General features: G+C 46.2%; 1 protein-coding gene across 4 annotated transcripts in view; it reads right to left on the bottom strand.

Annotated features, from left to right (window-relative positions):
* Positions 1 to 27,859, bottom strand: part of CAMKK1 (calcium/calmodulin dependent protein kinase kinase 1) — a 197,512-nt gene that overhangs the window by 73,689 nt on the left and 95,964 nt on the right. For all 4 annotated transcript variants that reach the window (XM_054008395.1, XM_054008396.1, XM_054008393.1 and 1 more), the window contains exons 3-7: positions 27,092 to 27,139; positions 18,035 to 18,088; positions 5,616 to 5,667; positions 3,145 to 3,278; positions 1,311 to 1,347 (exon numbers count right to left, since the gene is read on the bottom strand). In XM_054008395.1, the coding sequence (XP_053864370.1) occupies positions 1,311 to 1,347; positions 3,145 to 3,278; positions 5,616 to 5,667; positions 18,035 to 18,088; positions 27,092 to 27,139 (325 nt within the window). The remainder of the gene's footprint in view (positions 1 to 1,310; positions 1,348 to 3,144; positions 3,279 to 5,615; positions 5,668 to 18,034; positions 18,089 to 27,091; positions 27,140 to 27,859) is intronic.

Genomic DNA, 27,859 nt, shown 5'->3' with positions numbered 1-27,859 from the left:
TAACTGCACATGAAAGAATTGCTTTGTACAATGCTCTCAAATGTACCTACTAGTACCAATGAAGCGGCCCTTACTGTCCCACAGCAGTACTCCTGGCCCAGTCTGTGAACCCTTTCATCACACTGCTGAGCTACTGCTCACAGAAGCTATTCCAGGGATTAAAGAGAGGGTGACACTGGAGATCGTTATGCAGGTGGTTATGCCCCTCGTTTGCTCACCCATTCTCTGCTCAGACTCCAGTGGGTCTACTCATGTGAGTAACTGCTCTCCATTATGAGTAAGGGGTTGACAAGCGGCCCCACTATTATTACTGTTATCACCATTACTGTAACCCAGCAGCACAACGTTTTTCCTCTTCTGCTTTTTGAATTGCACTTTGCACTGACTTTCATTCAACCAAAAGGAATCTAACACACACGCCCCTCCAGGAGACCGGGCCTCCAAAAAGCAACACAAGCTGGGCTCCCTGCTATACTTGTGTTTCCACCTCAACTGCCACATCTTTGATGTCTCTCGAAAAACAACGTGGGCTTCGGCTGAATCTGCTCTTGAAAGGGAAACTGGCCTTTCAAAGGAAAGCAGCTTCATTTGCTAGGCAGATCCCCCTTTCCAGGCAGCTTCAAAAGCCTCCTTTACTATTTCATGAGGCGTATCCTTGTAGATAGGGTGGCTGACTCTTCACAGGGGTGTTAGAGGAGACAGGACAGAAGGAAATTCCCTCCACTCTTTGTGCGCATGCATGAGGCAGACATGATCTCAGTCTTTGCATATCACACTAGACTCCCCAGAGAGAAGAGGAGCCATCCACTGCTCCCACCCTTTTACTCTGGCTGGATGAATTAGAGCCAGGCTGAGTGTGTGCGAGAAGCACAAACTATACCCGTTCAGTGTCAGTGGATGCAGCAGCTCTTGCTCTGTGCAGCTCTCCTAAGGTGCAAGGCCTCCTGAACCTAGGGGAGGGATAGCTCAGTGGTTTGAGCATTGGCCTGCTAAACCCAGGGTTGAGAGCTCAATCCTTAAAGAGGCCATTTAGGAATCTGGGGCAAAAATCTGTCTGGGGATTGGTCCTGCTTGAGCAGGGGGTTGGACTAGATGACCTCCTGAGGTCCCTTCCAACCCTGATATTCTATGATTCTAGGACACTGGTGCAATGCCTTTCTGCATTCTCCCATCCCTTAGGAGACTTTAACGTTTCATAGGTACCAACTCTATCTCTGTTGTGGTCTGTGAAAGTCTCCTGGATATGTACATTAAACACCTCAGTGAGAATAAGCAAGTATGGCTCTATTAACATACAGGGAGATACATACCCATGTACAGATTGTCCTCTGCAGAATCATCCAGTACCTAAAATGGATATCACAGAAGCAAGGGAAGGGAAACAGACAGGGAGACATCTTTAATTCAATAATACTCTATAATTATCCATATTTCATGTTGTGCTGGAGGGTGTTAAACTCACAGAGTACCTGGAATTTAAGTTTAATGGAGTAATATGCGATTTTTTACTTTAAATATACATCTATCTCCCCTGCCTTTATCTCGCAAGTGCGTGTGCACACACACTTCTTACCAGTTTTTAGTAGGGATAGACTCAAGCATCCCTAAACCTGGGAAATTTAGCTACAGATCTGCACATTGCAATCTGACCCTTCTCTGATGCTCTGCAGACTAGACTTAAAATAACAAGACTTGCACCCTTGAGCCATGTTAAGCACAACCACTGTACACACTAAGGGCCCAGCTCATGCATGGCATACAGTCACATAAGCCTGATTTTCAGACAAAGTATATGCAAGAAAGGCTGCTATGCATCTGTCTCCATGTAACCTACATGCAAAAATCTGGCTGGCCTTACAATCTAAGGAAAGGATATCACACTAGTATGCCAGGAAGTTTCTCAGTTTGGGTCCTGAACTCCTGGACTGTCGGCAGCTGGGAATATCACCCTGTCGCAATCTCCTCTGTCCACCTGCGCACATTGTTTACTAGCTCAGAAAGGAGTTGCATCCAGACCTCTCTAACTGCAGTGTGGGGCCACTGGAGGGGCAAGCATAGGTCTCACTGGGCATGTGCTGCAATGTCATAACACCAACAGAGCTAAGCTGTGGCCCTGCATAATTGTCATCACACTGGATTCAGGGTTCACCAAACTTTGCAGCTAAAACTTGACTTGAACCCAAATATCTCTGTGGATGCCCATCTTTTACACTGAGAAAGCACTGCTATTCACTGGTATATTTCCCTTCTTACCACATTGCCAGGATCAGAATGGGCTTACAGGAGTTGTTATGGGGTCAGAGATCCTATTCAAAGACTCCAGTGCTACAGAGCAACTGCTAGCAGTTAGAAACTCACTGCACTGAGGAGGTTTTTGGAGGACAGAGAGAAATTTTCTTTAGTTTACCCTGGGAAGATCTGGGGAATTAAAGAAAACAAATTCCATGCACTCCTCTGCCTACTAGAGACCGTGCATGCAAATTAAGATGCTATTTGCCCATGTCAGACAAATATTGATTAATAGGACACTAAGGTCCATCACCACACAAGCACTCTCTCTCTCTTTCTCTCTCCCCGCCCCGCCCCCACTCCCGGCCACACAGACGCATAGGGCTTTTCTACATACAGCATTCCACAGGTTAACTTAAGGAATGTTCATAAACTGATTTAGTTAAACTGGAGCAAAAGGCTGAGATGACACTAATTTTGGTTTAAACTAGGCTTATTTTGGATAGCTTATGTTGATTAGGCACAGGTTTAAGCTAAACCAAAGTAAACTGAATAAAAGAATAACCACACAGGAGCCTACACTAGTTTAATTAAACCAGTGCAAGTTTGTGTGTAGGCAAGGCTTAACTTTTCTTTCTCTCTCTCTCTAAAACACACAGTTGCTTAAGGATCTGCTATTTATAAACTTTGACCTTGATCAAGCAAGCCCTCCACATACACAGCCCCACTGTGTGGAGTGTGGGCAGAATCGGGTCCTTAATTCATAAAGATAGGCTGTGATTTTCAAAGCCATCTAGGGGATTTTACTTCCTGATCCCCATTAACTTAAAAAAACCAAACTTGAATGTAACCATCCGCACAGTCTGACCTGAACAACAGCGCCCCTTCCCTCCCAACCCGCTTTGGCATACACACCTCAATCAGCTTCACAATGTTGATATGGTCCAGTTTCTTTAAGATGGCTATTTCTTGATAAACTCTATCCAGTGGTGCCATTGGTTTCAGCTGCCCACCAGAAGTTGCTTTGGATCCTCTAGGGGGAGGTCGACCTGCAACAGCAACAACAAAAAGTTGTGCTTTACCCCTGCTTGGCAGCACACAATACAACACAGTGAATGGCTGTAGCGCATGGGGCTTTGAATGGGTGCAGGACCTAAAAACATACGACAGAGATGACACACTGACCTACTGAACGTTCTCCGCACGAGTCAATGCCCAACTTTTATTTTCTCGTATAAAGTCAACTTGAAATTTAGTGCCAGTGAAAAGAGTAAGATTGACTGCTCTGGGGATTGGAAATTAGTCAGCTGCAGAACAAGTACAACATGGGCACCAGCACTGCCCCATCAACATTCCTACAGTCTGCCCTGGAAGGACATCCAGCAGGTCCCAAGCTCCGCTGGGTCAACTCATCCCATTATCTTTCTAAGGCCAATGAATTGAGCTCTGGGTGCTTCAGTGTGTTTGGACCTTTCACGTGAAGCCTTAAAACTAAAATTCTGTATGAACATTAAGGAGACCATGGGATGTTTTCATAGAATGATTTACCCTGTGTTACTAGCCACAATTTATCTGCCTCCAACTACTCTGATACATCTATAGTTGATGCCTTCCACCCCAGAGATGGCTGCACTGTCTCTCATTTGTAAACAGGTTTAGGATTGTTCAGGTTAAATGCACTATTCTATTATAATCATGATCCCATTGAAAAAAAATCATACCACAAGCTATGATGCAGATAGGTAGTTAGGCAGAAGGCAATGCACATTCTGATCTGGTTTTTCTATTGTTACAAAAAGCTCCAATTTCCATCTCCTGTTCTATTTCCAAAACAATTACAAAGACCTGGCAAGTGAAGCGATCCCCCAATAAACAGATTTAAGACCCAATCATGAGGCCTCTCACTAACTTGAATGAATTATTCCGCGAGTAATTGCCAAATTACTCAAAAGGAAAATTTGGTTCTTGATGACAAAATTTCACAAGGGTACGTGGTGCTTTGCATTAGTCTTATGCACACAATGAGCCTGATCTTAGAAGGAGCTGAGTGCCCACAACTCCAACTATCTTCAATGGGAGTTGAGAGTGCTTAGCAGATAGTAGGATCAAGCCCAATGTTTTCAAAAGATTAAATTTAAAACATGTCATTTCACATGAAGGAATGAATAAAAGCTTAGTTTCCAGAAGGAGAAGACGAGCCAGGTAGGATATTGCTTGAATTGTTGTGTTAGGCAAAAGGCCTCACTATAAGAAACTACTTGAGCTAGTGGAATGGACCAGCGGGCAAAGGACAAGCCATTAGCCAGCAAGTTTTCCTCCTCAAGGTTTGATTCTTAGATGTTAGGGTGCCTGAATTACAGCAAGAGAAACAAACTAGAAAAACAGATAAACCCAACCTGCGTTACAACCCAGGTCAGTGTGCAGAATCCTTTTCCATTGACAAGGCCAGAGTTTCAAAAGTGCTCAGCACACCGATGAAAATCTGGCCATCAGTGTCGCAATCAGAGCTGCCGGGTGCTGAGATCTAGTGAAAATCTGGCTCCAGCTGTGGACACTGAGTACTTGACAATCTGGCCCCACAGCTAGCATTTTCAGAAGGGCTCAGTATCCACAGTTAGGGCCAGGTTTTCAAAAGCGCTCAGCGGGTTGGGTGCCACGTGCTTTTGAAAATCTGGCCCTAGGTGTCTTGCACAATCTTTGAGAGCCTGTCTGAGCCGTTAGACTCCACCTCCACATTCTGTGCTAGACCACTGTGGGACACCCAAGAAGGAGAGTTAACTTCCTGATGGTTGGGAAACAAGCAGGGGCGGCTTTGGATCACATCACAAATTCAAAATGGCTTCTCCTTACAGGTTGAGTATAAAGAACGAGGAGTACTTGTGGCACCTTAGAGACTAACAAATTTATTTGGGCATAAGCTTTCGTGGGCTAAAACCCACTTCATCGGATGCATGCAGTGGAAAATACAGTAGGAAGAGTAGAGTGTTTTGTGTTTTGAGGATAGTGTCTTGTTTTTGTGCACGCAAAAGAGTGTGCTTGAAAACTTATTCAGATAATTTGCTGAAAGATACTGTAGAGGCACAACAAGAAAAAGGGCTTCTATATGCTACACAAGTGCAGAGGTCAGTGTTTTACCATCAGGGAGCAAGACTGTCTGGGACAGAGGGCACCAAGGAGCAGTGAGGTGGGAAATTGTGTTTTGGATGATAGCTCATGCTTGTCCTTAATCCTAATTATAGATGATCCAGTATGTCTATCCTCACAAACCACCCAAGCAGCTTTGAAAGGAGGCCAGGTTCTGTATGCCTTACTCCGGCAAAATTTCCAGGGGATAGCAGGTAAGGCCTGCAGGGCTTGTCTGTAACCTTTAAAAGCATGATACCTACGTGGAAATCCATACTGTTTCAGTAGCTTCTTTTTGGAGAGGACTTTCATAGCCTGAGGGAAGAAAAAAAAGTGTTAAAACAGAGCAAAGCCATGATACTGGGAGTTACACTCACTGCTCAGTCCTTGCAGTGTTTGCTATATCTTTGCAATTCAGTTCAGCTACTGGTCTGGGACTCCAGTTTTCAGATCTTTATCCAAGGGAGAGAGAGCTTAATTAGTGACAGACACCTTCAAAATACTTAAGATCTAAGAAAGAATGAGTTATTTTCCTTTAGGTATATAAAAAGGCCAATTTTACCCATCTTTTTACAAAGCAAAAATAAATCTGATTCACTTATCTTAATCAGATAAGTAAAAAGGGGGCCTGATTCTCAGTTACTCTGTGTGACACAGAGACCCCTTTGTAAACAGTGTCCTGCTCTTTGCAAACATCTCTCATCTCACACCCAAGAAACTCACTACAACACACATGCCATGTAGGATAGCCATCCCTACAAAGTAACATGTAAGGTAACTACAGAAAGCTCGTAACTTGTCACAATTCATAATCACGGAGAGACATATGTATAGATGATATTTACAGAATAATGTATTTATATTGATAGTTTGCTTTATGGATTGGGAGTAGCACAGGCAGTATTCTCACAAGGCCATTTCTGCCCCCCTTTACGCTACCAGAGTTGCATAAAGGGATCTTGGTGTAACTGAGAACCAGGCCCAAGAACTCTAGGTTAGTTATTTCCAAGATGCCTGTCACTGTGGTATCACAGATTGAGGGGCACAGTGATCTGTGGGGTAGCATAGGAATTGCAGGGTACAATGGATAAGAGAACACAAAAGGAAGCATACATTTAAATAAGCTGGCCACTTGGTGACACTCTTCCATCCCTCTACAGTCTCATATTCCAGTATCATACAGTTGTTTGGAACCAATATGTAGTTGATGTGAGATGGTGGACATTGAAGTAATTTTTCTGCCGTCCAAATGGCATTAGGCGTGATGGCAAAAGACAACTTCAATGTAATAAATAAAATCTCTGAGACTTCATAGATACTACTGTGTTAAATAACCTTCTAGCAGCCACTCCAATGATCCCTGAAGACTTCACAGATAAATATTTCATGAGAAACCAGCTCATATGACAATTTGCTCAGGGAAATATTCTGCTCTAGTGAGGCTTTTTCAGAATGAGTAGTTTACTTCTATTAATCAAACTTCCATATCTGTAATCCACAGGGGAGTGACCTCAGTGAAATGGGGCTCAATGGAAGGAGACTTTATTACACGTTACCTGATGCTAGTTATCTCTGCTGGTGAGGATACAGCTACCAATCAGAAACCCCATCCATCCTTCCAGTGTCTCTTATATAGTTTAAGGGCCAGATTAAAATCTCAGTTATATCAGTGGATAGCTGGACTAACTCCAATGAAATCTGAATTTATGCTGGTGTAACTGAGCAGAGAGTCTGGCACTCAATCCCATTTTATAACTACAGAACACACACTGAAAATAGTAGTATCAGGAGATGGAGACTAGACAGTTCTAATCCTTCACCTACACATTGCCATGTCTAAGCTTGGTTCCAACTGGTTGGCTGAGTTATTCTGTAGTCTGTGTGAAATGAGTTTGTGATGTCCACAACCCAAAAACCACCTCCACAATCAGCACCTTGAAAGAAGGCCCAGGACAGGAGGGTTCTCAGTGTACTATAAACACACTTTTATTTCTCCCCCTGCACCCAAATTACAGTGACAAGCAAACTTCAGAAAATATTAATTTCTACCCACCAAAGAAATTCAAATACAGGATTACTCTTTCACTCAGATTCAGCCAGTAAAGAGACCGTTTCATTGTCCTGATCCCATCTCTAAAATTAGAGTCTTTTTCCCATTTGATGAGTGGAAATGAACTTTAAAATAAAAATTCACCAAGTTTTGCTAGTTCATTGGCAAAAACTGGTAAGCATCAACATTACTAAACTAATGGGGCCTTGCTTTCAGTTGATGCCACTAGGCACTGCCATGATACAAATAATTTATAAGAATCATGATCCCTACCCTACTGGATCTAGAACTTGCAGGGAATGGAATGGCATAGAGGGAATGCCTGTTTTCAGCACTGTCCTATCTAGCTTAGGTATCTATATGGCCCCAGTACCATAATATCTGAGCACCTCACAACCCTCACACCTGTGAGGCAGGGAAATGCTATTATCCGTATTTTACTGTTGGGAAACTGAGGCACAGAGAGGCTAAGGGACACATTTTTAAATACATTTAGGCACCTCTTGGGATTCTCAAAAGCATCTATTGAAATCAATGAGTTTTAGGTGCCTAGATGCTTTTGAAGATTCCATTGGGCACCTAAATACCTTTAAAAATCCAGTCCTAAGTGACTTGCACATGAGCACACGAAGTCTGTGGAGAGCAAGGAACTGAACCTGGATTTTCCAAGTCCTAGGGTAGTGTCCTAATCACTCTACCATCCTTCCTCCCTGTCATAGGATTAAGGGAGGAAGGATGCTAGTAAAGCAGTGCTCCCACATTCAATGAGGGAAGCAAGTAGTAGTAACCCAGTCATCTCAACTGTTCATAACTCACCTGAAAGGAACTACATGGCAACTGTATGGATACTGTAATGTAGTTAAGGTTGTGTGACGCCTATGACAGCATTCAGACTTGCTTCCTATATTGCAGCTGCAGCTACGCCAGCTCTTTGTCTACTGGTGACTCCCCAACCCTTGGGAACTCCCCATCTGCAGAACTCTGGTAGTTTTCTAGCCCCTTTGTGCCATCAGAGCAGTGCAAAGAGGTTGGATCATAATACATCCCATTGTTTTCTAAATCAATATGTCGGATGAACAGCAAAGTTTCTTGCGGAACAAGCAGGAGTCATTTAATTATCACAAAGAATAGAGGCATGAATAAACAGTATTAAAGTCAAGTTTTCACTACAGTGAAAGCTGGAGAGGCAAATCACCACATTGCATCCTAGCTGTGCATAACAGCGGAGATACAATGGGGATTTAGCAAGTCTCTCTTCCTTCCAGGCTCAAGCAGAGCTGTCACCAAGGCAATGCATTCATGAAAGAACCAACCCATTTCCTCTCTCAAGCAAAGCTAATTATCCAAACAGAGCCTTTCAGACACCGAATTCTCTCAGAACCTGGTTGGTGGATTTTCCCTTAGTACTGACGAGTGCCTCAATAGCTTCTTCCGAAACAAATGGTGCCAGTAGTTTTCTCTATCTATGCCCCTGTGCCCAATTCCTGCCCCTTTCTGATTTCATGAAAACGTGGTTCGTGGTGTGTGTTCTTGGGAGGCAGCATGGGGATCATGTTACAATTTCTCTGATTAATGGAAAACTCTGTACAATATTTAAGCCTACTATTTTCTTCATAGCATTACTGCAGTCTGAGTGTATTGAGGAGCATAATCAAAAGGGCTAAACTACTTTAGGGGAATAACCCAACAAAAGAGGATCTTGGTATCTTTGAGATGAAAGGTTAAAGATCAGGAGGAGTTCTGTAACTCAGAAGTTCTGATGATCTGATGCCGACTCTATAGCTCAGATCTTGCTTTCCGTAAAGTCAGTAACAAAATTTCCCTTATTTCACAGGGGGACAATAAGCAGTGTTGCGCCTTGTAAGTGGACTTGCCATCTGCACATTGCAATGCATTGAGACAGCTGAGGACTTCACTTACTGTATACCCAAGCTCACTCTATGGAGGTTCAGCTGTATAGAAGCTACATTGGATTGATGTCTGTCCAGCACTTTGGATATGGAAAGTGATATACATTCAAAGCATTATTATCAATAATCTTATACCATTGTTGGATTAAATGTCCCATTGGGAATGCGGAAAAGTATCACTGTTTATTTCCAATAAGCCCCCCATCTATTCTTTACCCTTATCTGCCATGTTTCAGAATGACATCCCAATGAAAAGGGGCTACAAACCCTCTTTTGCTGAATAAGGGAAAGCCATTAGTCCTGCATATCATGCTATTCAGATGCTGACCATAAATTTGTCATCACTAATCCCAAGCACTGTTTATCATATCATCATCTAAACAGTTTACATCCGATCACTCCATCCATCTTGGTCATTGAACGAGTTGCATACGTAACGTGTGACTGAGTGATGGCATCTGGGTCTGAGGAACCTGAATTGCTACTCATCCCTCCCTATTTTTTGGTGTGTTTTTTAATGGAGGATTTATGGCTGCATCTGGAAAGCTTTCATGAAGAAACTCAATCTTTATCATCTCCATCAAGAAGCTGCAGGGAAAAAAATGGAATGGGATAATTTTTGTCCAGAATTGGAACAGCAATTGTCCTTCTCAATCACTTTGCGCTACCAGCTGTTTTAGAGATTGAGAACAGGAAAAATACATGGCCTGAGGCTTCTCAGACTCAAATTTCATCAGCAAAATTACGCCAAACTAGACTTCCACAGGAACATATGTTGTTTCTGCTTTGTATTTTTTAGGGTTACCATACGTCCGGATTTTCCCGGACATGTCCGGCTTTTTGGGCTCCAAATCCCTGTCCGGGGGGAAATCCCAAAAAGCCGGACATGTCCGGGAAAATCGGGACATGCGGGGCCGGCGGTGCTGGGCGGGGGCCGGTGGTGCTGGGCCGGGGGCTCGGGGGCCGGGCTGGCGGTGCGGTGCCAGGCCGGGGGCTCGGGCCGGGGACCGGCAGTGCTGGGTGGGCCGGGGGTGCTCGGCCGGGGGCCGGGCCCCGGGCCGACACCCCAGGGCCCGAGCCGACCCAGGCTAGAGACGCCGGGGGGGGCAGACTGGGCCGCGCCTCCTCCCCCCACACCCCCTTACCTGCTTCAGGCTTCCCGCGAATCAAATGTTCGCAGGAAGCAGGGGAGGGGGCGGAGTTGGGGCGGGGCCCCGTGGAGTGTCCTCCTTTTGGGGGCTCAAAATATGGTAACCCTATATTTTTTGCCTTTTAAGGTGCTTGGCCTTTTTTTCTAATCACTGTTAAAGCATCTACTGCAAACTGTAACACTGAAATATTTACAGCTGTAAGGGTTCCTAGGCATAGTTTTGCAAACTCTGGTGTAATGGCAGGTTATCAGCAGGGACTGAACTCAAACGGTAGAGGCCTGTGCTTTAGCAGGCTATGCCCAACAAAGTCAATGGGATGATTTTCATTTTTCTATTTTTCTTTTAATAGAAGGTCAAAAATCAGAAAAAAATAAAGTCCTGCTTGCACATGGGATGACCACGGATTTCTTATAAAAAGGGATATGCCTAATTTGAGGCCTGATCCAAAATCCATTAACATAATGTGTCTTTCTACTGACTTCCACAAGAACTGAGTCAGGCTATTGGTGCTTAAAAGTTCTGCAGTAATCAAAACAGAATGCACACTGTCCCATACTTCAGCAACAATCATGTAAAGGATCATACACTACGATTTTGCACTGTGCAGGATTTTGTAACATGAATAAAATACTGCATCTTAAAAATAAGTTTTGTTCTGTTTATAGGTATATACTTTTTTTTTGCACAATCATTCTCTGTTTCCTTTAAGCTAGGTGGCAACACTTCCTTGTACTGAAATAGAAAGTGTGAGGTTCGACTACATACCATATACAATTCCAGGCCACTTAAATGCTAATTTTCTCCAATTATTTGTTGTCACTTTTCAACATGAAGACAAAAAGAGAAATTGGCAATGTTGGTTTTGGAAAAAAAAAAGAATAAAAAAGCCCCCTCTCCCAATTGCCATGATCAGAATTGCTCCTGGTAATTGTTGGTGCTACACATTTGCATTAGATCTCCCCTTCGGCTGCCTGACAACTCTTGTCAAAGTGTATTGTCGTAACATGGTTTTAGACAGCAGCGATAAGTGGAACAACATGCAATTTATCTCGGTATTAAAAACTGCATGTCAGTCAAACACACAGGGAAATGTGAGGAGCAATGCAACCATTAGCTAATTACACAATTCTCTATCATTTCTCTTAAGCTTTTAAAACAATCTGTCAAATTCCAGGGTATTTCAACGCCTCAGGAAACTGGAAGCCTCTCCATCACAATCTATAACACTGCAAAAAACTGACACTAATGCCCCCAGGATGAGCAGCCAACAAAATTCCAGAGTTGTACACAATAGGGAGAGTGAGGGGAATGCCCCCTGTATGGCTGCACCAGAAAAAAGAATGACGTGTGTAAGCAAATGAAAGCAGAGTAAAAACCTAGCATTATTACTCTTCTGCTGCTGCAATCTGCCCTTGTCATATGAAAATGTTGGGTCAATTGTGTAGCAGGCCCCTCCACCAGGGGTTGTAAAATAGCAGACATTCAATGCAGTCAGATATTTTTCTTTTTGCTATTGCCCGAGGCGTTGAAAAACCCAGGCCTCCCTCCCTGCCACTGTTTTGGTGCATCCTTTGTTTTGAGACTTTGTCGCAGGGATGAAATTTAATAGTGCAAAGTGTAAGGTTAGAGACTAACAATAAGAATTTTTGCTATAAGCTGGAAACTTATCAGTTGGAAGCTACAGTGGAGGAGAAAGACCGTCACCTGGGTGTACTGTTGGATCACAGGATGACTATGAGCCGTTAATGTGATGTGGCCGTGAAAAAGACTAAGGCAGTCCTAGGATGCAACAGGTGGGGTATTTCCAGTAGAGATAGGGAAGCGTTATTACCATTATACAAGACACTGGTGAGACCTCATCTGGAACCCTGAGTGCAGTTCTGGTCTCCCATGTTTAAGAAAGATGAATTCAACTTGGAACAGGTGCAGAGAAGGGCTACTAGGATGATCAGAGGAATGGAAAACCTACCTTATCAGAGGAGACTCATAGATTCATATTCATAGATTCATAGATTATAGGACTGGAAGGGACCTCGAGAGGTCATCGAGTCCGGTCCCCTGCCCGCATGGCAGGACCAAATACTGTCTAGACCATCCCTGATAGACATTTATCTAACCTACTCTTAAATATCTCCAGAGACGGAGATTCCACAACCTCCCTAGGCAATTTGTTCCAGTGTTTAACCACCCTGACAGTTAGGAACTTTTTCCTAATGTCCAACCTATACCTCCCTTGCTGCAGTTTAAACCCATTGTTTCTGGTTCTATCCTTAGAGGCTAAGGTGAACAAGTTCTCTCCCTCCTCCTTATGACACCCTTTTAGATACCTGAAAACTGTTATCATGTCCCCTCTCAGTCTTCTCTTTTCCAAACTCTTTTCTTTTCTCTTTTCTCTTTTTCTCTTTTTCTCAAAGAGCTTGGCTTGTTTAGCCCAATCAAAAGAAGGCTGAGGGGAGATCTGATCGCTCTCTATAAATACAATGGAGGGATAAATACCAGGGAGGGAGAGTAGTTATTTAAGTTAAGTGCCAATGTTGACACAAGAACAAATAGATATAAACTGGCCATCAACAAGTTTAGTCTTGAAATCAGATGAAGGTTTCTAACCATCAGAGGAGTGCAGTTCTGGAACAGCCTTTCAAGAGGAACAGTGGGGGGAAAAATAGTTCATGGAGATAGGTCCATCGATGGCTATTAGCCAGGATGGACAGGGATGGTGTCCCTAGCTTCTGTTTGCCAGAAGCTGGGAATGGGCGACAGGGGATGGATCGCTTGGTGATTACCTGTTCTGTTCATTCCCTCTGGGGCACCTGGCATTGGCCACTGTAGGAAGACACGATACTGGGCTAGATGGATCTTCGGTCTGATCCAGTATGGCTGTTCTTATGTAAAAACCTAACTGGTTTCAAGGCTGAGCTTGATAAGTTTTTGGAAGGGATAGTATGATGAGACTGCCTACAATGGTAGATCGCCGTTGTGAGACTGCAAGTAGCAAATATGCCCTGTGATAGAACACTAGATGGGGAGGGCTCTGAATTACTACAGAGAATTCTTTTCTGGTTTCTGGCTGTTGGGTCTTGCCCAAATGCTCAGGGTCTAACTAACTGCCATTCCCCCCCTGGTCAGATTGGCAGAGACCCTGAGTTGGTTGGGTTTTTTGCCTTCCTCCCCAGCATGGGTCATTTGGAGGTTTAAATTAGTGTAAATGGTGGATTCTCTGTAACTTGAAGTCTTTAAATCATGATTTGAGGATTTCAGTAACTCAGTCAGAGGTTATGGGTCTATTACAGAAGTGGGTGGGAGAGGTTCTGTGGCCTGCAATGTGCAGGTGGTCAGACAGGATGATCATAATGGTCCCTTCTGGTCTTAAAGTCTATTGGGGATTTGGAGGGTGGATCATTGTGAACCTCTGCTCCTTCCTTGCACAAAGTCTGAGTAAATGGGTTTTGTGTATGAGGGTCTCTGCTGAGGTACCAGGGCTGAAATGGAATCTTCCTAGCAGTAGGTGGCACACTCTGGCTGCAGTAGCCTCTGAAGGTTTGTCTAGTTTAGAAAAAGAAATTGAGATTAAGTGGCATTTAGCAAACATGTGTTCACTAACCCAGACCTTTCTAACCAACTAATGAAGACATAGGTTAGCACATTTTACCCTGAATTAGCTGTTCACCAGCTAAACCAACATAAAAGATGTTAACCTGCATCTAACACAAGTGCAATGATCACAGTACCAATAGGGTTAGCTAATCCCAACCTACATTTTACCTCTGTTCCTAATCTACACAACTCCCGCAAATTCCCTGAACCAGCCCTCTGTGTAGCACTGAGCACACTCACTAAATAAAGTCATGCCCAGGAAATAAAATTAAAATCCCTGCATTAATAAATCTGATATGTTCAGTGGTTTGCTTCCCTCCATGTTACAGAGGCATCCTCAGGTAGAAGTGGGAGGAGAGAATTCATAGAAATGACTGTATTAGCATGTCACTAGGTTCTGCATTCAGAACAATGTCTTGTGCAATATGCAATTTCCACCCAAATCAGCACGATAGGGCAGAGTTTGTTAGGAGGCCAGAGCAGAAAGAGGAACTCATGGGAACAGCAAACATTTCAATTAACGGGCTGAGTTGGTTAGAAAGTGAAAGGCATGGAAACAATTGCGATTCCATCCAGTTGGATAGATTCAGGGTGTCTTTTCCAGATTTTGCATCATTTCTTCCTTCTATCATTTCAATATATTTCCTATGCAGTCTCACACTAGCTGGAAATATGACCGGCTAGGATAATCTTGGATAATGATGTTAACAGTCACGCTAAAAAAGCTGTTAGCTCAGTAGCAGAACTGCAAGTCAGGAAGGAAAAATATCTGAGCAACAGGGTGGCTGTTTGTGAAAGTTCCTTCTTATTACCATGGGAATGAGGAACCAATTTGGAGAGCTTATTCCTCATCCCTGTGCCCAACACCAGGCCTGTACCCTACTTGTGCTGGGGGCTTGAGCAGTCCATAGGCCTTGACCTGCCTCTGAATGGGAACAAGTTTCACACACAGACTGTAGATCACTACAGTTATAGGGACAGTCAGACTTCCAGGTATCTCCTGGCTCTGGCACAGTCTAGTCTGTTTTATATAGGTTCTTATGTCATGCTCATCACTATAATATCGGAACACCTTCCAGAAGTGCAGTAAGCAATGTGACTAATATCATTTGCTGTCTGCTATTTATGAACTCTCCAATTTGCCCCTTAAGGGGCAAATCCTATTTCAGGGTGAAATTCACTCTTGTGCAGAAGGCCATCAGAGGCCTATGCACCACTTAAGTACTATGTAAGCTCTCAAAATTGGATTTAAGTGGGACTTAAGTGGTCTGCACAGCCAAAGTACTTGGAGACCTCCATGGAGAGAGAGTGGTGGGGAAGAACCCCTTCTTCCCAGACGATGAGCAGTGGAGCTGTTCTGTGGCTGCTACTCTAGCCTTCAAGCTTCCCCCACTCCATGGGGTGTGTATTTCCCACACTCAGACAAAGAAACTTCAGACCAGGAGGCCAGACTTGTCTGGAGTTGCTCTTTAGTTTGGTGCTTCAAATGTTGGCCAAGAAGCTGAGTGTGGATCTTCAATTTCAAAGAGATAGGGAGGTGTTCAGATCCCAATCCTCACTAAAATTAGACTGGGGTATCATTAGAAGGGACTACAAGGGTCACCTAGTCTAATCCCCTACCAAGATGCAGGATTTGTTGTGTCTAAACCATCCAAGGCAGATGGTTATCCAGTCTTCTTTTGAAAACCTTCAGTGAAGAAGCTTCCACAACCTCCCAAGGCAGTCTGTTCCATTGTACTGCTCTTATAGATAGGAAGTTTTTCCTGAGATTTAATCTAAATCTGCTATGCTACAGTTTGAACCCATTGCCTCTTGTCCTGCCCTCTGTGGCAAAAGAGAACAGCTTTCCTCCATCTTTTTGTGGCAACCTTTCAAGTATCTGAATACCACTAATATATCCCCCCTTAATCTCCTCTTTTCCAACCTAAACATACACTGTTCCTTCAGCCTTTGCTTGTATGGCTTGCATTCTATCCCTTTGATCATTTTTGTCACTTGATTCTGGATCCTTTTGAGTTTCTCTACATACTTTCTATACATTGGTGACCAAAATTGGATACAGTACTCCAGCTGAGGCCTAACCAGCACTGAGTAGAGTGGAACTATCACTTCCCATGACTTACATGCTCTGCCTCTGTTGATGCAACCTAAAATTGCATTTTTTTTTTTTTTGTAACAGCATGGCACTGCTGACTAACGTTGAGGTTGTGCTACACCACAACTCCCAGATCATTCTCAGCAGTGCTGCTGCCAAGCCAGTTTTCCCCCATTCTGTATTTGTGCATTTGTTTTTTCTTCCCTAAGTGTAGCACCTTATATTTGTCTTTCTTGAATTTCATTTTATTGTCTATAGCCTCATTCTTCAATTTATCAAGATCCCTCTGAATTTCAGCTCTATCCTCCATAATACTGGCAACACCCCCAGCTTTGTGTCATCTGCAAACTTCATCAGTATGCTCTCTATTCCTACATCCAGGTCACTAATACAGATGTTAAACAACACTGGAGCCAGAACATATCCCTGTGGAATTCCACTTGATAAGTCTCTCCAATCTGACATCATTCCATTAATAGTTACTCTTTGTTTGCGGTCATTTAACTAATTATATATCCACTTAATGGTACTTCTGTCAAGCCTGCATTTCTCCAGCTTACTTATCAGAATGTCATGTGTCAAAGAACAGGTATATTATGTCCACCGCATTCCCCCTACCCACCAAATCAGTCACCCTGTCAAAGGTTTGGGTCCAAAGAGGGCTCATGTTTGGATTTGGACTTCTCATCAGATTTCAGGCCTACAAAATGGTAGAAATCGCTCAAGATCAGCTGTTCTCACAAGATTTCAGATCCATCCAAATAAAAAAAATTGACGGCTTTGTGGTTTTTGATCCAATCCAGAACAAAAAACACAAGGGTATGGGACTATGGAGTCAAATCCACCCCTCACTAGAAAATTTGGAAGGGGTTCAGATTAGAGATTCCAGGTTTACCCTATCTGTGGGTCTGAAGTGACAGGTATTGGACTTTTTTGATTTAACAGCTATTTAGAAGTAGAAGTCTTAAACCTATGGCCTCAATTCAGGAAAGGACTTAAGTATGTGCTTATATGTGTTCTGAACTAAGGAGGCATTTTTGATTCTCTATGCCCAAACCCTACAATTAGCTATACAATGGACTGATTGATTTTTACTTAATTGCAGGCCTTGCTACAGAGCCCATCACCATAATATCCTGATTTTTCCATTGTCTTCATTATAATAATACCTACCTGTTATACAGCAATTTTCATCTGTAGATCTCAAAGCACTTTACAATGATGTAAGCATCATTATCCCCAGTTTACCAATGGGGAAACTGAGGCTTGATGAGGGGAAGTGACTTGCTCAAGATCACACAACAATCCAGTGGCAGAGTTTGGAATAGAATCCGGGTCTCGAGTCCCACCCCAGTGCTCTCTCCCCTAGGCAACACTCCCTACAGCTAAACATTGACTTGCTAATTGAATAGTATAACATGCAGTGCTGTCACAAAGAAACCACACAGTGCTGTGCTGGGTTGTATTGCTAGGGGTATCACATACAGGGCCCAACATTCAGTTACGAAATGTGCCTGTTCCTTCCAGGAAGATTTTTTAGAAGCACAGTAGATCTCTCATTTCAGGTGACCTCTTTCATATCTAGAAAATGTCAAGATAGCTCAGCAATAAGTTTACCTGCCTATTTCTGAAACATGTGTCCAACATCTCCACTCATTAGATAACACTTCACACTAGGTTTTGCTCACATTACGCTGCTCTGCATCACACACACTGAAAAGTGTAGCTTCATGCCCCATCAGGCTGATTTTCTATTCACAGGCCACGTGGCTCAGAAGGATTTAAAAACAGAACAAAACAGGAGACAGCTAGTTCTCTCGGATGTGAAAAAAGAATCAGAAATATCAACACCAGCCAGTAATACAGGGAAAGAGGCACTTACGTAATACTTGTCGTCACTCTCATTGTAGGCCAGTTTCACAACACCATAGGAGCCCTATAAATAAACACAAATTACACAGTCAGTTCGGCTGCCTTGCTTTGTTTGCCTGCTGCTCAAGGCTTATCATGTTTGGCCTTGCAGTGAAAAATAAGAAGTACACTCAACAGCCTCAAGCAAAAGCTTCACGTGATGTCATATTGTGTTATACAGTGCAGCTCCCTTCCCCCTATGAAACGCAACTCAGATGGACCAAGACACATATGGGGCAAAGGGAGTTTCTCTTCTCTTCATTGTTATGTTCAATGCCAGGGATAATGTCCTTCCTCTCCTGACAGCTATTTCATTTGGGCAATAATGATGGCGCACAGAGCATTTCCTGAGGATTAATTACTGTCTGGAGGGAACTGCCTCAGGCCATTAACTCCAACCAGTTATTAATCCTCAGCAAATGCCCTGAGCCAAGGTTATATTTTTATTACAAGTTGAACATTGGGGAAAATTTTCTTTTTAAAGTCTTTTTGTTTCTGTGTTAGTTTTTTATATTCCCTTCATACACCCCCTCACAACTGGAGGCCCCCACCATTTTCATAGAGGACTTTCCATGCGCTGGGAGTTTATAGGAAATTAACACTTTGTAGATCATATCTTCAGCTGATGGTAATTGGCACAGTTCTAATGAGTGTGTGTTGCCTGGTCAGTTGCAGTTTATGGAAAGGTCAGTACTAGAGCATGTGGAACATGACAGCTCCAGTAGGAGCTCAAAGTAAAACCACTGAAATTTCGTCTAGTTTTCTGTCAACTCAATACATTTTACAAGGCCAAGATATTAAACTATAACTAGATTCCTCCTCCAATAGTTGCCCATTAAATACATGTATAAGAACTACACTAAGGGTGTGAGCCAACTCCTGCTGAAATCAGTAGGAGCATTTACATTGACTTAAGAGTTGGAATGAGACCCTAAATCTCATGAAGGGCTGGTGAGCAAAGCTTTGGGCCTGACCCAAAACCCACTGGAGTCAATGGAAGTCTTTCCATTGACTTTACTGGGCTATGGATCAGGCCCATTGTGAATTATTTAATGTGGCAAATTAGAAAGTAAAGGTGAAATTCACTCCTCTGTAGAAGGCCTGCACAAGCCCTGTCTACCACTTAAGTCCCACTAAAGCCACCAAAATAAGGTTTAAATGGGTCTTAAGGAGAGCATAGGGCTTGGTGGGCCCTCTGCACAAGACTGAGGGCTTGGACTGTGATACATTTACGCACCTTGAATAGTAATATACTCTTCATTGACCGCCATGGATCTAATGGAAAAGACGGTTACTCACCGTTGTAACTGTTGTTCTTCGAGATGTGTTGCTCATATCCATTCCATTAGGTGTGTGCGCGCCGCGTGCACGATCGTCGGAAGATTTTCTACCCTAGCAACACCGGCGGGTCGGCTGTGGAGCCCCCTAGAGTGGCGCCTTCATGGCGCTGAATATATACCCCAGCCGACCCAGCGCCCCCTCAGTTCCTTCTTGCCGGCTACTCCGACAGTGGGGACGGGGGGCGGGTTTGGAATGGATATGAGCAACACATCTCGAAGAACAACAGTTACAACAGTGAGTAACCGTCTTTTCTTCTTCGAGTGCTTGCTCATATCCATTCCATTAGGTGACTCCCAAGCCCAACTTAGGTGGTGGGGTCGGAGTGAGACATCGCTGTGTGCAAAACCGCTGATCCGAATGCAGCATCGTCCCTGGACTGCTGCACTAGTGCATAGTGAGCTGTAAACGTGTGGACTGATGACCAAACCGCCGCTCTACAAATGTCCTGGATCGGAACATGTGCCAGGAAAGCAGTCGAGGAAGCTTGGGCCCTCGTGGAGTGAGCGGTGAGGTGCGGTGCAGAGACACCTGCCAGGTCATAGCAAGTCCGGATGCAAGACGTAATCCAGGAGGATAGGCGTTGTGAGGAGACCGGTGAGCCTTTCATTCGGTCGGTCACTGCAACGAAGAGTTGCGTCGTCTTTCTAAAGTGCTTTGTGCGGTCAATATAGAAGGCCAGGGCCCTGCGTACGTCCAGGGAATGCAAACGTTGATCCTGGCGAGTAGCATGTGGTTTAGGGTGAAAAACCGGAAGAAATATGTCCTGGTTGATATGAAATGGAGAAACCACCTTAGGGAGAAAGGCAGGATGTGGACGAAGCTGCACTTTATCCTTATGGAAAACTGTATAAGGGGGCTCGGATGTAAGCGCCCTGAGTTCAGAAACGCGCCTTGCTGAGGTGATGGCTACGAGGAAGGCAGTCTTCCAGGATAGGTACAAAAGTGAACAGGTGGCTAGTGGTTCGAATGGAGGACCTGTGAGTTTGGAGAGAACCAGATTGAGGTCCCACGTCGGGACGGGATGACGCTGTTGTGGGTACGTCCGGTCCAAGCCCTTGAGGAATCTAACGACCATCGGGTTAGAGAATACCGAGGACGTGAGTTCCCCTGGGTGAAAGGCTGATATAGCGGCCAGGTGAACTCTAATTGAAGATATCGCCAACCCTTGCTGTTTTAGGGAGAGGAGATATTCCAATATGAGAGGAATAGGTGCCTGTAACGGGGACGTGGCTCGTTGTTCGCACCAACAGGAGAACCGCTTCCACTTGGCCAAATACGTGGCTCGTGTTGAGGGCTTCCTACTGCTCAGCAGAATCTGTCGGACAGAGTGCGAGCATTGCCGCTCTGCCTGGGTGAACCATGGAGCAGCCACGCTGTGAGGTGGAGTGATTGCAGGTCGGGGTGACGCAGCCGGCCGTGGTCCTGAGAGATGAGATCCGGACATAATGGAAGCGGGATCGGTGTCTGAACCGAGAGTTCCAACAGTGTGGTGTACCAATGTTGTCTCGGCCACGCTGGGGCGATCAGAATTACGTGTGCCTGGTCTCTGCGCAATTTGAGCAGTACCTTGTGGACCAGAGGAAACGGAGGGAAGGCATAAAACAGGTGGTCTTTCCAGGGAAGGAGAAAAGCATCCGAGAGGGAGCCCGGAGCTCGACCTTGTAGGGAGCAGAACACGTGGCACTTCCTGTTGTCTCGCGATGCAAACAGGTCTATCTGGGGAAACCCCCACTTCTGGAAGATGGAATGTATGACGTCCGGACGGATAGACCACTCGTGCGTCTGGAAGGACCTGCTGAGTCAGTCCGCTAGAGTGTTCTGGACTCCAGGGAGGAACGATGCCGTGAGATGGATTGAGTGGGCGATGCAGAAGTCCCACAGGCGAATGACCTCTTGGCATAGAACTGACGAACGTGCTCCTCCTTGCTTGTTGATGTAAAACATGGCCGTGGTGTTGTCGATGAGAACTAACACACAACGGCCACGTAGTTGATTGAGAAATGCCTGGCACGCCAGGCGCACCGCCATCAGCTCCCGAACATTGATGTGCAGGGCTAACTGGGGTGCAGTCCACAGGCCCTGGGTATGGTGTTCGTTGAGATGGGCGCCCCAACCCAGAGATGAAGCGTCTGTGACCAGATGCAGAGAGGGTTGTGGGGCGTGAAATGGCATCCCTTCGCAGACCACATTGTGATCTAGCCACCAGGTGAGGGAGGTCAGGACCGAGTTCGGGACCGTGACCACCATGTTCAGGCTGTCCCGATGTGGACGGTATATTGATGACACCCAGGTCTGGAGTGGGCGAAGCCGAAGTCTGGCATGCCTGGTTACGTACGTGCAGGAAGCCATGTGACCCAGCAGGGTAAGGCACGACCTCACCGTGGTAGTTGGGAAGGCCTGTAGCCCTTGAATGAGGCTCCTGATGGTGCCAAAGCGGTTGTCTGGCAGGATGGCTTGTGCACGTCTGGAGTCTAGAACTGCGCCGATGAAATCTATTCTCTGGGTAGGTTCTAGAGTGGATTTGTCCTTGTTGAGTAGGATGCCCAACTCGTTGAATGTGTGCACTATTCTGTGGACGTGAGCTTGAACTTGCTCTTTGGTGCGACCGCGTACCAGCCAGTCGTCTAGGTACGGGAACACCTGTATCTCCTGCCGACGAAGGTACGCTGCCACGACAGCCATACATTTCGTGAACACTCTTGGGGCCGAGGATAGGCCGAAAGGAAGGACTGCAAATTGGTAGTGCACCGTGTTTACCACGAATCGCAGGAAGCGTCTGTGAGGTGGGTAAATTGAGATGTGAAAGTATGCGTCTTTCATGTCGAGGGCGGCGAACCAGTCTCCAGGATCGAGGGAAGGGATAATGGCCCCCAAAGAGACCATGCGGAACTTCAACTTTACTACGAATTTGTTGAGTCCGCGCAAGTCCAAGATGGGCCGCAGACCTCCTTTGGACTTGGGGATCAGGAAGTAACGGGAATAAAATCCCCTGCCCCTTAACTCTATCGGAACCTCCTCTATGGCCCCCATGGCCAGGAGCGTAGAAACCTCCTGTATAAGAAGTTGCTCGTGAGAAGGGTCCCTGAAGAGGGACGGGGAAGGGGGGTGGGAGGGGGGGATAGAAGAAAACTGGATAGCGTATCCCTTCTCCACCGTGCGGAGGACCCAGAGGTCCGAAGTTATAAGGGACCAAGCACGGTGGAAGTGGGAGAGGCGATCCCGGAAGGAGGGGGCTGGATCCTGGGGGATGACTGGGGCGCCGTCCTCGACCGCACCTTCAAAAGTTCTGCCTGGGGCCTGAAGGTGGTCTAGGTGGTCCTTGGTTTTGGCCGGGTTGAGGGCCGGTCCACCTTCTTCTACCACCTCGCCCTCGCCTCCGGGTCGAGTCCTGTCTCTGACGAGGCGGGGGGGGGTAGAAGCGCTGAGGCTGCGGCCTAAATGGTCTGCGCTGAGGGCCCACAACATGCATCCCCAGGGAGCGCATGATTGTTCTCGAGTCCTTGAGGCTCTGCAGGCGAGAGTCCGTCTTATCCGAGAACAATCCATGTCCCTCAAAGGGCAGATCCTGTAGGGTTTGCTGCAGCTCCGGGGGCAACCCCGAAACCTGAAGCCAGGAGATCCTCCGCATAGCGATACCCGAAGCCATGGTCCTCGCAGCCGAGTCCGCTATGTCCAAGGAGGCTTGCAAGGAGGTCCGAGCCACCTTCTTACCCTCCTCTACCATGGCTCCAAACTCCTCCCTGGACTCTTGGGGAATCAACTCCTTAAACTTCCCCATAGAGTTCCAGGAGTTGAAGTTGTAGCAGCTCAGGAGCGCCTGCTGGTTCACCGCTCTAAGTTGCAGCCCTCCGGCTGAGTAAACCTTACGGCCAAACAAATCGAGCCGCTTAGCCTCCTTTGATTTAGGCGCTGCAGCCTGCTGACCGTGGCGCTCTCTTGCGTTCACTGATGCCACCACCAGTGAACACGGTTGGGGGTGGGTGTACAAGTACCCATAGTCCTTAGACGGGACAAAGTATTTCCTTTCCACCCCTCTCGCTGTGGGTGGGATAGAGGCAGGAGTTTGCCATATCGTATCCGCATTGGTTTGTATCGTGCGGATCAGGGGTAACGCCACCCTCGATGGGGCATCCGCTCCAAGGATGTTAACGATAGGGTCCTGCACTTCCACTATCTCCTCCGCCTGCAGGTCCATATTACGGGCCATCCTACGCAGGAGATCCTGGTGAGCCCGAAGATCTATCGGAGGGGGACCTGTACATGACGTGCCCGCCACTGCCTCATCCGGAGAGGAAGAGGAAGATGCCTCCGGTGGTACTGGATCCAATGAAGGGTCCTGATCCCCCTGCTCCTGGGCCGGAGCATCACCTGTACTTGGATCTATGGTGTCGGGTGGCGTGGACACGGAAGCCTCCATGCCCCCTGGCGGAGGCCGAGAGATGGTGGATTCCGGGACCCTTCTAACTGAGTGACCCGAGCGAGAGGTCGATGGTATTGGAGCCCCTTGCTCCTGGTGGTACGCCCACGGGGTCCAAAACGACCAGTGAGATGGGCCATGAGAGTGGTCCTCTGCCATCTCCTGCCAATGGCCCAAGTTCCGTTCCTCGGCTTGCCCTTGAGGGGGGTATGCCGATCTCGACAGGTCCTCCGAGGAGCGAGACACCGATCTTGATGGCCATGGCGGTGCCGAGAGAGACGAGACGATTCCCGTGGGCTGCGGTGCCGCACGGTGCCGGTCCAGAGATGATCTATCTCTGCGCGGTGCCGGCGAACGGTGCCTGGACCGCGATCGGTGCTGATGATCTCGTCGGTGTCGGGAGCCGGATCTGGACCTCGACGAGGACCTGGAGTATGCCCGGTGCCGGGAGCGGCCTCTCGACGTCGAGCGTCGACCGTAGCAGTGCCGAGAACTACGTCTCGACGTTGATCGGTGCCGACGATCATAGCGGTGCCGAGACGTAGAGCGGTGCCGCGACGAAGATCTTGGCCGCGAGTACGACCGGTGCCGAGGTGATATTCGGTGCCGGGACTGCGAGCGGCGTGGGGACCTGCTTCGGGACCTGGACCGGTGCCGAGGTTCCAGCCCTTGCGATGGAGGGCGCATCAGGGCAGGTTTCCCCCTTGACTGGACCGGGCGAGTCAACGGTGCCGTCGGTGCCAGTGGTTGAGGCGGTGCCGGCTCTGTGAGAGCTATCAAGTCTCTCGCCGCCACGAAGGTCTCCGGAGTCGACGGGAGTTGTATTATCTCCGGTCTCGGTGGAGACGCTATCTGCACCGGACTCAACGGCCTCGGTGCCGGAGTCGACAGTGCTGGAGGCACCTGTTTCCGGTGCTCCACCGGCGGATTCGGCTCTACCCCCGGCACTGGGGGAGCCGGCGCCTTCAGCACGGAGGTCCCCGTCTTATGGGCTTTTTATGCCCCGGGGATAATGACCGGCGTCGAGGTACTTGCTGCGGTGCCGACGAGGTCCGGTGCCGGGGAGGCTTGTCCGACACCACCCGCGCGGTCGGCATTGCCGGTGCTGCTGGGGCACTGCGCACCGAGGCGCTAGGTGCCGTGGCTTGGCTCGTAGAGGGAGTGTCCGGACTAAGTGCCGCCTCCATCAGGAGTTGCCGGAGCCGAAAGTCCCGCTCTTTCTTGGTCCTTGGTCTGAAGGCCTTACAGATCTTGCACTTATCTGTTTGGTGGGACTCTCCCAGGCACTTCAGACAGGAGTCGTGCGGGTCGCTCGTGGGCATAGGCTTAGCGCAGGAGGCGCACTGCTTGAAGCCGGGAGCTTTGGGCATGAGCCCGGGCCCGCGGCCGGGGGAGAAAGGGGGAGACGACCCCCTTAGTCCCCTGGACTACTATAACAACTAGAACAACTTTAAAACTATTTAACTATTTAACTACAAACACTAGAACTATAACTATAACTACAACTGCGAATAACTAACAAAGCTAGGGAGAGTGGAGGACAGCTATGCCGCGCTCCACAGTTCCAACGACCGTCAGGGGCGGTAAGAAGGAACTGAGGGGGCGCCGGGTCGGCTGGGGTATATATTCAGCGCCATGAAGGCGCCACTCTAGGGGGCTCCACAGCCGACCCGCCGGTGTTGCTAGGGTAGAAAATCTTCCGACGATCGTGCACGCGGCGCGCACACACCTAATGGAATGGATATGAGCAAGCACTCGAAGAAGAAGAGTAAGGTACTACACGAGGGGAGTAAGCGTATTGCAATGTGGCCCTAATTAAAGAAATACAATTTTTAAAAAATCAAGGAAAGGGCTTTGCTCATTCATTCTGATAGATGTAATTTAGCTTTAAATGGAGGTGAGGCCCAAACAGAATTCCTAGATCCAAACACCCTGGAACCATGGAAAAGTCTGGAGACAGATCTGAATTTGCAGCTGGTTCCTACCTCTATCATGTGCAAAGCCAAAGACTCAGGTCCAAACACCTTCAGAATTGCATCTCTCTGAACTTCCTGACCTGGACCAATCTCTATTTTAATTTTTTAGGGTAAACTTCCACTAATGAATGTGCTGTGGTAAACTGCATATGTGTCATAAAGTCTTGGTGATATGAGAACTCCCTAGAGCGCTCTCTCAGATAAGAAGACAGGAGACCCCTCGGAGAATATCTGTGAATGAGAATTGTCAAGTCTGGAGATGAGCATAATTGAGAATTAGCAAGAGTCTCCAATATTCTCTCCCTGATTCTGCTCTCTCCAGGTACTGTACCCGTACACAATTAATCTAGACAGGTACATTCAAAGCCTCGCAACAGAAATCACCCACTGCCTTTTCCCCCATTCCTGCATGCATATGAAGGACAAAAAGAAGGCAGCAACTGTGGTTTCTTGTCACAGAAAACAGGTGCTAAAACTTGGAAATGAGCCACACATATGTTTTGATATACACAGTAATTACTACCACCCCAGGGACTGGCTGCAGTGCAGAATCACAGCATGCTTATGAAACACCTACTCTACTACAACCTGGTGCTTGCTAATCTGGATGCTTTAACTGATCCACACAGTCAGTTTGTAAGTAAGAAGACATCTCTCTGAAGTGGTCAGAGTCTGTGAGCCCTAGAGAAGTTTGAGCTAATAACCTTTTTGGTGAAACTACCTGTGGAATACATAGATAGCAATAGCAAGTACAGCCTTTAGGGAACTATCATTTACTGATCCATCTGCAAACACATGGCATGAGTCCAAATGTGCAGGTGTCTGAACTGTTCCCCAGTTCAGACCTTTAAATAACTTGCAGTGAATCTCTTCTGGAATCATTCTGAGACTTTTAAATACAGAATAGAATTAAATCAGCAATTTCTACATGGAAATAAGATTTAACCAGTCCTGACGGAGAACAAGTGCCCGCCTTTATCTTTCTTTTCTCATTGGTTGGATTAATTCATTAAAGGACCTTGGTGTTACATTTGGCAAGAAACACCCTGGAAGAGAGCCAGCTCAATACCGTCAGTTGGAAGGAAAATAAATGTAGATTTCAGAAAAAGTAGTTCAACACTGATCTTGAGCAAAACTTGATAAGACAAATAAGAGGGAAGAAAAGAAAGGCTGAATATAGTCTTGGACTATATCTGTCTTCAGGGCAGGGATCGTGTCTTCACGTGGGTGTGCATGTAGCACAATGGGGCTGCTGGGTGCTACTGTAATAGAAACCTTAATTACACTAACATACCTTGCCAATTTCACTTTGCAACTTGTATTGGTTTAATTGCACACAGTCCTGCAGATGAAAAAGAGAAAAAAATAGGGTATTAGTAAAAAGGAATTACTGTGAACTTGAATCAGTACCAAGAGAAGAAAAAGTCCCGAAGACAGAAGCATTAAGGCTTATTTAAGCCATTATATGTTAAGTTATAGTTACCGCATTTTTATGACAATAGAACAAAGTAATTATGGGCCAGATTCTGAGCTCAGTTACACTGGCGTAAATCTGGAGTAACTCCACTCACTTCAATAATGTTATTGGTATAAATCAGAGCAGAATCTGGCCCTTTTATGTTTAAAATGTGGGAGGTTGTATCTAACCACTGCAGTTAACAAGGAATAGAATTCAAACATCCAGAATACACATTTTAAAAGAAACAAGCATTCAGGCAAACTCATTTAAAAGACTACCAAAAAGAATAACAAACTCTCAAACTGATCTGATATTTATTAGAATCAATTATCTGTAAACTGCATTAACCTCTATTTGTGAGTTATCAAGGAATGAAATTCCAGTAAGTTCAGATCATTGTAATTGTAATTAGGGTGGGGAAAAAAAGCCAGATGTGACAGAAGCCCACCCAACTGAGTTCATTACAACTGTCAAGGCAGGAGTACAACATGCTGCCTTTGTGGGACCTTCAATTCCTCCTACAGATCTGCGTGCCCTGGGGAGCTCCATGGGGACCTGTACCGTTTTACGAGTCACGTGCTCCATCTAGGAAGCTAAAGGTGT

This window comes from Malaclemys terrapin, chromosome 18 (assembly GCF_027887155.1).
Source record: "Malaclemys terrapin pileata isolate rMalTer1 chromosome 18, rMalTer1.hap1, whole genome shotgun sequence".
In the NCBI taxonomy this organism is placed as follows: domain Eukaryota; kingdom Metazoa; phylum Chordata; order Testudines; family Emydidae; genus Malaclemys; species Malaclemys terrapin.
The sequence above is the reverse complement of the archived record's forward strand: the minus strand, read 5'-3'. Positions and strand labels throughout refer to the sequence as shown.